Here is a 12951-nt window from a genome sequence, read left to right as displayed (position 1 = left end):
ATAGAGCTAGAATGACATGTCGACTGGAATCTCAAATACATAATCAAATGACAAATGATATGGAAGCTCCAATATAAGAAATTCTAATGCAAGTATTTAAAGGTTTGTTGTACCATTAAATTGTTACCATCTGCATAAGTGAAGATCATCTGGAAGCTCCAATGGAAGAGATTCTAAATTTGACTATTTATAGGTTTGTCGTACGGTTAAATTATACCATCTCCATTAGTGAAGATCACTTGGAAGGTAAGGCTTTATCATCTCAGACATATGTGCCAACAGATGACAAAAAAGTCTTCAAAAAAGTCACATAGCTAATTTTGGCACAAGATAAAGAGATGTTCAAAAATAGTCGTGCTAATGAACTGAATGTTAAAACCTTATGAGCATCACATATGCTTCCAACTTCTAGATGGAAAATGGTAGTTTCCATCAAGTGCTCAAGTTAGAGCCACACATGATGCAGATCCCATCTAAGGTGTAGTCGGCATGGGGGTGGGACCATATGTTAACATTCGAAATCTAAAGGACTCCAATTTTTTTGCAATGACAACATCTAAGATTTAGGTAGGCAACGTTACAAGTTACAAATCCCACCAAATAGAGAATCTATATAGTGTTTGACGTCAGCCATCCTAATGAAAGAAACCTTTTGGGTGTCCTTGTAGAGCTTAATTGAGTGGAGAGCCTACCCTTTACTCCACAGTCTTGGGAAAGGAACTTTACGAACATCAAAACAAACAAGTATTTTATCAATTGGAATGATATGAATATTTGACTCAAAAGAGTGTAGCTAAATTAAGGAGATTATTTGATAGAAGGGAGGTATGTTATGTGAATGTTTAACCTCCAATTGCCAAATAGGTAGCGAAAAATTAGGGACATTCAAGTGGTTAGGCTCATAACCTAAAGCATTTGTCAATCAACTTAAGAGAGAGTAGACGAAATTAAAGGAACTTAGATAGTTCCTTGCTTGGGACATGAATATCTAAAGGAAGGAATGTACAAGGCATCTATGTCTGATTTGCAATTAACAAATAACTACAAAGAGGTTAGGTGATTCTAGTGTTTAGGCTCATAACCCAAAGGGATTATGGGTAGATGTGAATCATGAAAAAAAAAACGAGATTGGTAGACTCCTAGCTTTTGTAAGGCTATGTAATAGCAAATTGGGTTCAAATGAACAGGTAGCTACTCTTAGATGGCATTACCTTAGAAGGCTACCCTTCTACCATTCTTGTACAAGATAGATCATGGTGGAATACCTTATATCTCTTTCTAGTGCAAGGTGTGTTAAAAAGTGGCTGGTGAGTTTCAATTAACGTTGAAATTATATACTAGGCTTTATATTGACGACTTGACATGTTTCAAAATCCAAATTTTATATGAGTCTAACAATTGATCAAATGGTCCCAGCGTGAAAGGGACCTGACTACATTAAGAGACAAAGTTGATACACATATTCTAGTTACTTAACACCCCAACATTTTCGTGTCCAAAAGGGGAATACTATATGAATGCATTGTAAGGTCGAGTTGTGTTATCATTACATTAATTGTCATATGGGATTGCAAAAATCACACAATTTGATTTCGTTACTTCTCTTATCCAATTGCTTGGTAATTCATTCTTAGACTAGGATGTTTGCCAAAATAATGCATACGTTTTCCTACTATTCAAGATAAGTACTAGTTGGCTAGGGTCTAGCAATCGAGGATGGACCCACATCAAAGGAGTTACGGGCATTAGTGTCCCACAAGTTGAGATGTATCTCTGTGAGACACAAAGGCTATGCCCCACCAAAGTACCCAATTTGGGACCAATCAAATGCATAGAATAATATTGTCCCAACCACTATTAAAGGGAACGTTGCAGTAGAGTCAAAGAGATACATGACAAGATGATAAATTAATAGGCCTAATAGGTTATGTGAGAAGGGAATGCATAAAATGCATATTGACCCAACCACTATTAAAGAGAATGTTGTAGTAGCGTTGGTTGTGGGCCTGCGAATGCGAAAGAGTAAGAGATACATGACAAGATGATAAACTAATAGGCCTAATAGGTTATGTGAGAAGGCCAACCAAATCAAACTAACCGTAGACTAGCCCTTGGAATGCTAGAAACCTAAAGGTGAAAATAGAAGTAAAACTAGAATAGTATTGATCACCCAAACTAAGATTTTAGTGAGGCGAATAGAGAGTGTTTAAAATAACCTTATGCCAAAATTTTAGCATGACATGTGGCGTGTTGATGTGGCATGATACTGTTGCATGCTGATGTGGTAGGTTGACATGATAGGCTGATGTGGCAACCTAACATGGTAGGATGAAGTGGTAGGGTAATCTGGCAAGGTGACGTGGCATGGTGATGTGGGGGTTGATGTGATTCACTTAGGTGGCAACCGAGAGATGTGGCATGGGACACATAGCAGCCCAAGAGGTGGCATAGGACGTATGGCATCCTGTAGGGACATGTAGACGGCCTTGAATGAACCGTGGCACCACTTGCTCACTATAGGAACAAAGGGGTTACAAACATTAGCCTCCCACAAGTTAAGACATATCTCTGTGGCAGAAATGTAGAGACAACACCCCACCCGAGTACCCAACATGGGACCAATCGAATGCAGATAGAATGCATACCGAACCCAACCAATAATAAAGGGAACGTTGCAATAGCCTTGGGAGTGGGCCTGTGAACATGAAAGAGTCAAAGAAATAGAGGATGAGATGACAAACTTATAGGCCTAATAGGTTATGCAAGAAGGCCAACCAACTCAAACTAACCCTAGATTAGCCCTTGAAATAGAGCTAACTGCCAGAAACATAGCCAATGGGGTCCTAGCCTGGTGGTTAAGGCGGGTGGGTGTGTGAGTATGTGTGAGTTCAACCCCTGGCAAGGCCTTGGCGGCACTGCAATACAAAAAAACTGCCAGAAACATAAAAATCAAAACAGAAGTAAAACCAGAGTAGTGTTGATCACCCAAACTGAAATTTTAGTCATGCAAATAAAGAGTGCTTAAAATTACCTTAGTCCAGAATTTCAATATGACTCGTGGCAGGCTGATGTGGCTTACTGAGGGACACATGGCAGCCCATGAGGTGGCGTAGGACACATGGCAACATGTGGAGGGCCATGCATGAATGGTGGTACTACTTATCACTGCAGGAACTCCAGACTCCATGAAACCCAGCTAATTTCAAGGGAGCCAGTCCCCAATGCCAAAATGAGCACAGACTCCCACATTTGAAGCTGCCTCCTCCTATCCCTATAAAACAAACCCTCACCCCCTTTGGACACACTCTCTCACCCCCTTGATAGCGTAAACTCTCTTCCAGCTTTCTGCAGCAGTCCCTTCTCCACGCAACCTCTACAGCAGCACCTTCCGTTGCTCCTGCAGCAGCCTCTGCAACAGCACCTTCTGCTCCTCATGCAGCAGCCTCTACAGCAGCCCCTTCTGCATCCTTTTGTGCCTCCTGCAGCAGCCCCTTCTCCTCCTCCTGCAGCAGTCTCTGCAACAACCCCTTCTCCTGCTCCTGCAGGAACCTTTGCAGCAGCGACCCCTTCTGCTTCTCCTATAGTAACCTTTGCAGCAGCCCTTTTGCAAGTTATTTCCCACACAAGTCCTGCGGTAGCACATTTCCCTATGCAAATCCTACACCCTCACAACAGCTATACTCAAATTTGAGGCAAATCTGTAGTAGATTTACATTGTTTTCTGCATGAGTTTTGAAGTTGCATCAGAGATCTAGAAGCACACATTTGAAGTTGTTTTTCTGTCTTTCAAATCTATGAAGTAAAGCAATATTCCACAATTTTATACAAAGCAATCGTTCCACTTCCGTTTTAAGAGAGCACGTTTCAGAATTATAGAAAGATAGACTTGGGTTTTAGACATTGCAGATTCTGAAATCATGTAGGCTTGTTTAAAGCAACAAACTCAAAAGTTACGAAGGAAACTCGTGTATCACCAACCATGATCCGACTCTTGAACATGCCTCACCAGACTTTCCATTATTCTAGCTGAACATTTAAAACAACTGCACTCTTTGTGCAACGTCCCCAACATAAAACCCAAATTCCCAGAAAAATTGACCTTTTGTCCCAAAGCCAGAAAGGAACAGTGTGCTTTGGCCATTATACTTTCTTCCTCCTCCCCCTTTCCTCCACTCATTCAATAACTCATCCAACTCACTTTGTAAAGGTAGGGCGACATGGTGTTTAAGAGGAACACTCAAACTCATGTAAATACACTAGTGTCACCAGTATTCCCCACAAGTACACTTCCCTTCCTTAAAGACATGAACACGGGTTGCATCTCTAACAAGAATAGTTCGCTGCTCTATCTTTGATATAAGTATAGTGGCTGCATGACAGTTGTCACAAATCCCAAGATTTTTTACAACGCGTATGGGTGTCCTTTTCGGTGTATTGAGCAGGGCACACCCGATAGCTAGCTTCTCACTGTGCCCGCATAACCCATCATTTTTTGCATCGTCAGATATGTCTTGGGACAAAAAATGTAAATCTGAGACATAACCTTCCTTCCGCATTTTGAGGGAGAGGTCTTCTAACCTTGCATATATATCTTTGTGTTGGTAATGCCTTGTATCCCCCACTATGAACGTATGCACAATCCCATCAATTTCAGTCCAACTCTGTCCTGGCTTCTTCCATGCTTGTTTTTTCACCCTCATTGCCTCGACCTTCTTCTCCTCCTCATGCATATGCGCACCTGCATATATGTTAGACATCAAGACATATGCTACAGCATCCTTTTCATCCAATCTTACTGCATGTCCAAAGGCCCGTCTTCCAAGCTCCACATTACCCCATTTTCGACAAGCACCCAATACAGTAAGCCACACTCTAAGATCAGGTTGGAAAGGCATCGTCTCCACCATTGCTACGGTCTTCTCTAATTGGCCTGCACGGCCAAGGAGGTCAATCATGCAAGTGTAGTGCTCAATAGTTGGAATGATACCGTAGTCTTTGCTCATAGCCTCAAAGTACTTCTGACCCTTATCCACTAGACCTGCATGACTGCATACAGTAAGAAGACTGAGGAACGTGACCCCGTCTGGCTTTATACCTTCTCTTCTCATTCTCTCAAGCATATCGATAACAATTTCACTTTCTCCTAGCTGGGCATATCCTGCAATTACTGCATCCCATGATACTACATCTGGAGACACACCCTCTCGTTGCATCTGTTGGAAGCAGTTCAGTGCCTCCTCACTAAGCCCATGTTGCCCATACCCTGCGATAAGTGCAGTCCACATGACAACATCTCGGGATGGAAGCTTGTCAAATGCTTCTTGTGCTTTTGCAAGCAATCCACATTTGGCATACATATCGACCAAGGTGCTGCCAATACAAGGATCTCTTTCTAACCCCTTCCCGGCAATCTGAGCATGTATTTCACAGGCCTTATCTATTGCTCTTAGACTGCCACAAGCTTTCAAGCTGCATACAAACGTGACAGCATTTGGACACACCCCCTCCAGTTGCATCTGTTCAAAACAATTCAGCGCTTCTTCACCAAAACCCTGCTCCACATATCCTGTGATTAAGGCAGTCCACGAGACTACATCTCGATTTGGAAGCTTGTCAAACACTTCATGTGCTTTTGCTAGTGAGCTACATTTGGCATACATATCAACCAAGGTGTTCCCAACACAGATATCTCTTTCTAACCCCTTTCTGACAATCTCTACATGTATTTGGCTTCCCTTGTCAACGACTCCTCTGCTACCACAAGCCTTCAAGCTGCAAACAAATGTGACAGTATCTGGGCAGACACCATCAACTTGCATCTGTTGAAAACAGTGCAGCGCTTCCTCAACACATCTATGCAGGGCATACCCTGCGATTAGTGCATTCCATGTGACGACATCTGGAGAGATTCCCTCCAGTTGCATCTGTTCTATAGAGTTCAGTGCTTCCTCACCAAGCCCGTGTTGGGCATACCCTGCTATTAGTGCATTCCATGATACTACATCTCGAACTGGAAGCTTGTCCAATACTTCCCGTGCTTTCATAAGGCAGCCACATTTAGCATACATACCAACCAAGGTGTTGCCAATAAAAGGATCTATTTCCAACCCCTTTCTGGTAATCTCAGCGTGCATTTCCTGGCCTCTTTCTGCATCTTTCAGCCTGGCACAAGCCTTCAGCAGGGTCACAAAAGTATATTTGCTAGGATGTATACAACCCTCTTGCATTTTCTGGTATAGATTGAAGGCGTGCTGTGATTCCTCACATTCAATATGCCCCCCGATGAGAGAAGTCCATGAATACTCGTTGGGATCAACCAACCCATTAAAAACCTGCAGAGCCTCGTACAAGCTCCCACATTCCACCAACATTGGGACAAGGTGGTTCCCAAGACATCGATGAGCTTCCAGCCCACTTTTGCACATGTAGGCATGCAAGCGCTTAGCATGCGCTAGGTTTTTCTCTTTTCTGCACTTTTGTAAGACAAATATAGAAGTCTCAACAGAAGGCAGCTGAGGCATCCCTTCCAAACAAAAGAGTGCCTCGTCTAAGCTCAGCATCTCCAAGCCAAGGTTCTCTCGCAGTTCTTGTGCGGTCATAGGTACTCCATATCTAACGTCGTCATTGCAATTTCTGACAATCTCCATGAAGCCGTGGTCTTCAGAATTTGACCGTGCCTGACCAATGGATGCGTTGGCCCCATGCATTCCCTTGCTTCTGGACTCTGGACCCTGAGACATTTTATGCTTGAAATGTGGAGCCCTTGGGTTTGCCTGTTAAAACTCACATCAGGCCGACTCGTCACACTAGCCAATATGACCGAGCATTTCTACAGCTTTACCTATGCAAACCATTCTGCCGCACACTTACTTTGCTCTTTCGGTTGTCCCACCACTGGGACGGATCCATGAAGTCCTCTTGCCATAAGATTTCTGTCATTAACCTACCTGGGAGGCATGATAACAATAAAAACCAATTGCCACAAGTATGTCGCTGCTCGAGACTGAAAGTGGAGGTCTGTTCTGCGGTACCTGAGTTCGAATTTTTTGAGGTATTTCGGGTACAGTCCTCCGAGAAAGCTCCACTGCGCATCTGGCTGCCCATCCATGGAGGCTCCGCAGAAGGCAGCGCCATGTCCGAGTCTGAGCAGCCTACATATGTGCTGACTCTTGTGGTCGATCGCTAATCACGTGAAATCACGGATTCGCGAACTGTCGGACTGTCACACGCGTGGATATGCACTGCCACGTGGAGCCACTTCGCTTCGCATGTGTGAATTGACATTCCACGGCGCTCGAACTCTTCTTTTTGGCCTGCGTATTCACGGTGGGTATATAATTTCTAATCCCTTTTTTTGAAGGCAGGTAGCATTGTGGAATGAAAAGAAATTCTAGCTCCTCGTTGAGCCCACATATCACATTTGAAATTTTAGAATCTCAATAGTTTTATTTTTGGCTTGCCAGAGGTGGAGGCCTAAGTAAACCCGATGGGGCTCCTGAAAGCTCATTTTCTGGTGGGATTGGCGACACTTGGTAGAAATCTAGAGATCTTCTCTCTCTCCACATTTTTAGCCCCCTCCTCTCCTCTTCTCTCTCTCTCTCTCACCCCCCCCCCGCCCCCCTCCCTCCGGAGTCCGGACTCCCTCTCTTCCTTTCTCTCTCTTTCTTCCTCCTGTTGGGCAGGCCTATTGAATGATACATATCATTCATCTTGTTTTTAAATGAAGGGCAAGAAAATGCTGTAGCCATGTAACTCCTCTTTTCCATTCATATAACCGCATTTCTTTTCTCATGAGCTTCATCTATCACCGCATTTCTTCTTATGCCTGCAAAAAAGCTTCGCATCGTCTTCATTTCTTCATCTGTTGTTGCTTTTCTTGGCTATGGTGTTGTGTGCACAGCTTGCTTGAAAGCCAATCCGTATCATTGCTATCCACCATGCTCCACCCTTGCATCCACAAGCCTGTCGGTAAGTCTCACTTCGCTCCCTCTTCTTATACACCTCACCCTCCTCATTGCTCTCATGTCCTTAGCACCAACCCCAACAAAGTTCGTGTCGTTGCCCGAATTCGCCCTTCTTGCTGTGAGAATTTTGTACTATTGTGAGCGCGCGATGGTCGCAAGTTTTTTGGAATGTGTGCTACAAATTTATTGGAGTTTTGTGCCAAAATTTGGTTAGCAAAAAGGAATAATTCAGCATTCTCAGACACCAATGAGAGAGAAGGGGAGTAAAAAATGCATCTTCTTCTGCAGCTGGCAGGGATCCTACAAGTTTGACTTTTGTTACGATGAAAAAGATGATATTTGTCTCACCCTCCTGTCGACCTTACTGAGGGGTTACAACACAATAGTCTTTGCTTATGGTGCAACCTGTAGCGGCAAAACATACACAATGCAGTTGATCTCCATCAAAATCCATGTATCTTTCATGATGTTAGCATAGGATTTTGAAAAGGACAAAGCTATGGTCTAAGAGTCGGTCTTGTTTGCATGATCGCTACTAGCAGGGCTTAGAAAATCATCCCAGCTTAATGCCTTCGGCGTTGACAAGCAACGTTGCCATGTATGAAAACACTGATTTCCACATAAACATCTCTTATTACGAGGTTTATATGGATCGGTGCTATGATTTGCTAGAAGCGAAGGCAATGGAGGTCTCTGTTTTTTAGGACAGCAATGGCAAGATTTAGCTGTGCGGGCTTTCCAGGTTTCTTGTGCAAATTCAAACTTAGAGATGTTTTCCTGAGCCGAATTTTGAGGAAGAATTTTACACTGGAGCATCAGAAATGAAATTTGGGAGAGTGCTGTTGCTTTTCACTTTTGCCTTGCTTTTTGACTCAAGCTTGTAAAGCACATTTTCCTGGCATACTTTCAAGTGAATGTAAGAATTGATCTTGCAAAATTCGGCAAGGTATTTCTAAGCGGGTGCTTGCTGCGCAAATTGGGACAAACCGGATTAAACGATGCTCCAAGCCGGAGCCATGAAGTGTTAATGGTGACTATCACAAGCAATGAAAAGACTACTGGTTTCCCCGTGGTTGGAAAGCTTAATCTCATAGACCTTGTAGGTGTGTTTGAAGCCAGACTTCCAAGGAGCACAGATTTTTTGTGTTATCTTTTGTCTCTCCCAACTTAACAAATTTGGTTGATGTTTACGCTCACATCTCGTCATCGCAGGGAATTGGTTAACGTTAAGCTCACAACTCGTGATTGCAGGGAACAAAGACAATCGAAGAACAGGCAACGTTGGAGTCCGTCTTGCCAAAAGTGCTTGCATCAATCAATCTCTCTTTAAAATTATCACCGCTTTAATTCTAACGAAAGTTGAGTGCCAATCGAGATAGAAAGCTGAACTGCATCCTACAAGATTCTCTACGAGGCACAAGTCGGGCTCTCGTGATAGCATGCTTGACCGTAAGGCTTGTTCCAATTTGCGAGGGCATGGCTTGCCAATGTTGAGGACCCTCGCTGATACCTGCTTGTGTATCAACAGAAAGGATTCGTTTGATGTGATGGATTGGGCTAACCACTTTTCGACTGATTTTTTCAAAATTTTGATTTTTTCAAAGATCGTGTGGGAAGCAAGGCACTCTCTCTCCTTCAATTGGGGAACAAGTCATGGAGGCATGTAAAACTCACGCTGACCCTCGGGCTCTAAAGAATGCCATCTCCCAGATTCTTTCAGGTAAGGCTGCAAATGTTTTTACTAGAGGTCCTACCCTCTTGGTTGATAAATGTCAAACAAATGTGCTGCCTGAACAAATGTTGGAGGATGTGAGCACATTATAAAATTCACATTAAATTGTGATCCTCATCTTCCCGTCATTCTCGATTGCTCAAAAAGCTAATTTTTTTCTTCCATATTGGTTTTTCTTTTAATTGAGTAGACTAGTCAATTGCATATACTACGAATGCAAAGTGCTATTTGTTGAATACAAATGCAAAATTCTATATGGTGATTGCCAACTGCAAAGTGCAATGTGCCAAATTCAAATTGCTATATGCTATATGCAAATTGCTATGTGCTAAATGTAAATCTATATGAAACCCAAGGAAGGGCACGTTCCTTGGTCTTATAATTTTTGGAGAGGAAGTGTGCCAACTCACCCCCCACACAATTGTGTGGTTATGTGCTAAATGCAAAGTACTATAAGCCAAATGCAAAGTGCTATGTGCCAAATGCAAATTGCTATGTGCAAAATTCAAATTGCTTTGTGCTAAATGCAAATTAAATTGAAACCAATTCTTATAATTTTTGGAGAGGAAATGTGCCAAACTCTCCCTCCACACAAATGTGTGTTATGTTCTAAATACAAAGTACTATAAGGCAAATGCAAATTGTTATGTGCCAAATTCAAATTGCTATGGGCGAAATTCAAATTGCTTTGTTTCTAGTGCAGCATCTCGATGCTACTGGGAATAGCAATAGGGTCTTTCAAATCACCGTCATGTTTGTTTGTTGTCTTCCCTGTGTTTGTTGCGACGCTTTCTTCCGTCTCTTCGTGAAGCCTCTACGTGTAGGCTCTTTGTTTTGCGCTTGCGGCTTTGGTGTTGTTATGTTCTGCTGGATCTGTAAGGCATATGTGCTGCATGTCGATTGCTACTGGGAATAGTAATAGGGTCTTCCAGAGCATTGTCGTGTGTGGGTTGCATGTGGTTGCCTTTAAGGGTAGAGGAGAGGCGGACGAGATGGTTCAAGAACAGTAGGATAGAATGCGCGGTTAAAGCATGTTCTATTATTGTGTTTGGCTCGAGTTCACATTTGCTTATAAAAAGAGGGGTAGGTAAAGTCGCATCGTACATTTGGGTTTTACTTTGACCTGTGATACCATCGAAGTGAGGTCGAAGTATCGATATCTGTAGTGTGAAGCGGTGTTCGTGATGGCTAGCACTGGTGAGGTTGTCGTGATGGAGTCGGTCGAAATTGGAGGAGGTGATTCTTTACTTTTGTTGGCTATGTGTTCCATTCATCCTAAGAAATGTCATTGAATATTTCACCTGGCATTACGCTTTTCGTTGCTCTCGATGCATGTAGAGGGTGCATCAGAGTGAACTATTGCTACGAATCTATACTAATAGCAATAACTCTATCCAGTTCCGTTGTCTCTCATTCTCAACATATTGTTCGCTTCTTCAATTTCTCAATCACTCATTCCTCCTAGTCCTACCATGACCAATAGTTTTGAGGGCCTTCACATTTAGCATGCATATAACTCTACTGATAGCACTATTTTTCAACAAATTATATGAGAGCTGTGTGGTGTGGGCTCATCCCACAACATTAGTGATCATACATTGCATTAGTTTGCTGCACTTTAGACTTGGAAATCTTTGCATTGATCTCTAGTTCTTTTTGGCAACCTATTACTGCCATAGGCCAATTTCTGGTTGCTTTGTTGCTGTTGCCCATATCTATTCAGATCTATGGTCGCCTTTCTACCTTTCCAGCTTGTTGTGGTGTTCCTAAGACTGCCTAGCCATCCCTACTGTAGATCAGGTCACCTTTGTCATAGAACAAGTGTAGCTTGTTTCTATGTAAATAGACATCCATTTTGGAAGTTGCTTGTGTGCCACCCCTTTTGGAAGCTGGTCGTCATTTTTCCTTGTCTTTGTCCAGCCATGTTTTTGAAGCAAAACCACAAAGATATTCTTTGATTCATAACAGTGCCTGCAAACACAAACATGCCCTCTCATCACATTGAAAGGACTTCCTGTATGTGAGATTCTCGATTTTACGTCCCTGGTCCTAAATCTCCTTATCTCTAGTTCTAAGTTCCTGGCTGTGACTTCCAAGGGTCCTGCATCCTATGGTCCTAGCTTCATTGCATTGACATGTCTACTTCTGTTGTGAATTCAGTCCCCTACTGTCACTGTTCCTCTGGATGCTTAAATTATGTACAGCTTCTAGGTATTTGTTGTTTTGGCCTCATGATTATCTTCCTCGCCATATGCAACATCGAAAAGCTATTGGGTTATATGCTCATTTTTCTGATTGCATATGAATAGTTTTGTGTTTTTGGGTCCTGGGTCTATTTATTTCGTTGTTAGTAATGAACGTTAGAATTTGTTTCTGTGCATGTTGTAGTTCATTCTTTTATGCTTGTTTATATTGTCAACAGTGATATCTTCCAATATGATTGGGAGATAAGTCTTTGGAAGACCCTACATGCTTTACTATTCCAAAAAATTTAGTGCGAGAGACCTACCATTACTATGGGCTTCTTTTTCTCGAACTACAGTGTAGAAGCTGGCAGTTCTAAGAGTGCCTTCTTTTTCTTAAACTAGAGTGGAGGAGTAGCTTCTTGTGAGAGTTGTGCAACAATTGCTACGTACAGTGAAGTCACTGAACTTCAAGACTTTTGCGAAGCGAAAGTAGTTTGGATTATACAATTTGTTTCGAGAATTTGATTTGCATAAAAAAACAAGACATTTTAATTTGATTGGTTTGTATTGATTCAAAATGGGATGTTCGAATATCCCATGCTTAGTAATATGAAAATTCCATGCTTCTTTAGTGTCAGTTCGTCTACCTACATATTCTTAATTGCAGCTATGGTGGCTAAATTAAACATTGGAATCCGCTCAGCTTGTCTACTATGCTTAGTAATTGAATCTAGAAATTTGTTATTGTATTTGAGTTGTCATTGTAATTGTTCGAATATTCTATGCTTAGTAATATGAGAACTCCATGCTTTTTTAGTGTCCAATTACTGTACCTGCATGTTCTTAATTGTAGCTACGTCCCTTGAATTAAACATTGGAACCCGCTCAGCTTCTGTACTATGCTTAGTAATTGAATCCACAGATTCGTGGTGACTGTAATTATCGCTTAATCGAGACATGCAATAATTATTGCTTATTTGAGACGTATAGCAGTGATTGGAATATTCCATGCTTGTTTAATGTCCAGTTACTTGACCTCCATATTTCTAAAGCGTATCTATGCTGGCTC

At 42.2% G+C, this 12951-nt stretch overlaps 1 protein-coding gene and 1 pseudogene across 3 annotated transcripts; one reads left to right on the top strand and one right to left on the bottom strand.

Annotated features, from left to right (window-relative positions):
* Positions 1 to 3829: 3829 nt before the first annotated feature.
* On the bottom strand, positions 3830 to 7303 carry LOC147898720 (pentatricopeptide repeat-containing protein At3g12770-like). 3 transcript variants are annotated; one of them, XM_087379587.1, is made up of 3 exons: positions 7032 to 7302; positions 6871 to 6947; positions 3830 to 6773 (listed from the first exon to the last, which is right to left on the bottom strand). In XM_087379587.1, exons 1-3 carry the CDS (start codon positions 7132 to 7134, stop codon positions 4263 to 4265), a joined length of 2691 nt encoding a protein of 896 aa, XP_087235713.1. In that variant the 5' UTR covers positions 7135 to 7302; the 3' UTR covers positions 3830 to 4262. The 3 variants fall into 3 exon arrangements, with proteins under 3 accessions (XP_087235713.1, XP_087235714.1, XP_087235712.1); XM_087379588.1 differs by having other exon boundaries at positions 6871 to 6943; XM_087379586.1 differs by having other exon boundaries at positions 6871 to 7303.
* Positions 7304 to 8530: 1227 nt separating this feature from the next.
* Positions 8531 to 9343, top strand: LOC147898719 (kinesin-like protein KIN-10B pseudogene; annotated as a pseudogene).
* The last annotated feature ends 3608 nt before the right edge of the window (positions 9344 to 12951 follow it).

The sequence above is a fragment of the Dipteris shenzhenensis genome, chromosome 9 (genome assembly GCF_047967505.1).
Source record: "Dipteris shenzhenensis isolate YYH24624 ecotype China chromosome 9, Dip_SZ_1.0, whole genome shotgun sequence".
Classification (NCBI taxonomy): Eukaryota; Viridiplantae; Streptophyta; class Polypodiopsida; order Gleicheniales; family Dipteridaceae; genus Dipteris; species Dipteris shenzhenensis.
The sequence above is the reverse complement of the archived record's forward strand: the minus strand, read 5'-3'. Positions and strand labels throughout refer to the sequence as shown.

Coding starts and splice junctions, on each gene's coding strand:
- LOC147898720 (XM_087379586.1), bottom strand. CDS start 7,134: ATGGCGCTGCCTTCTGCGGAGCCTCCATGGATGGGCAGCCAGATGCGC. Junction 6,774..6,870: donor GGGACAACCGAAAGAGCAAA/GTAAGTGTGCGG, acceptor GAGTTTTAACAG/GCAAACCCAAGGGCTCCACA.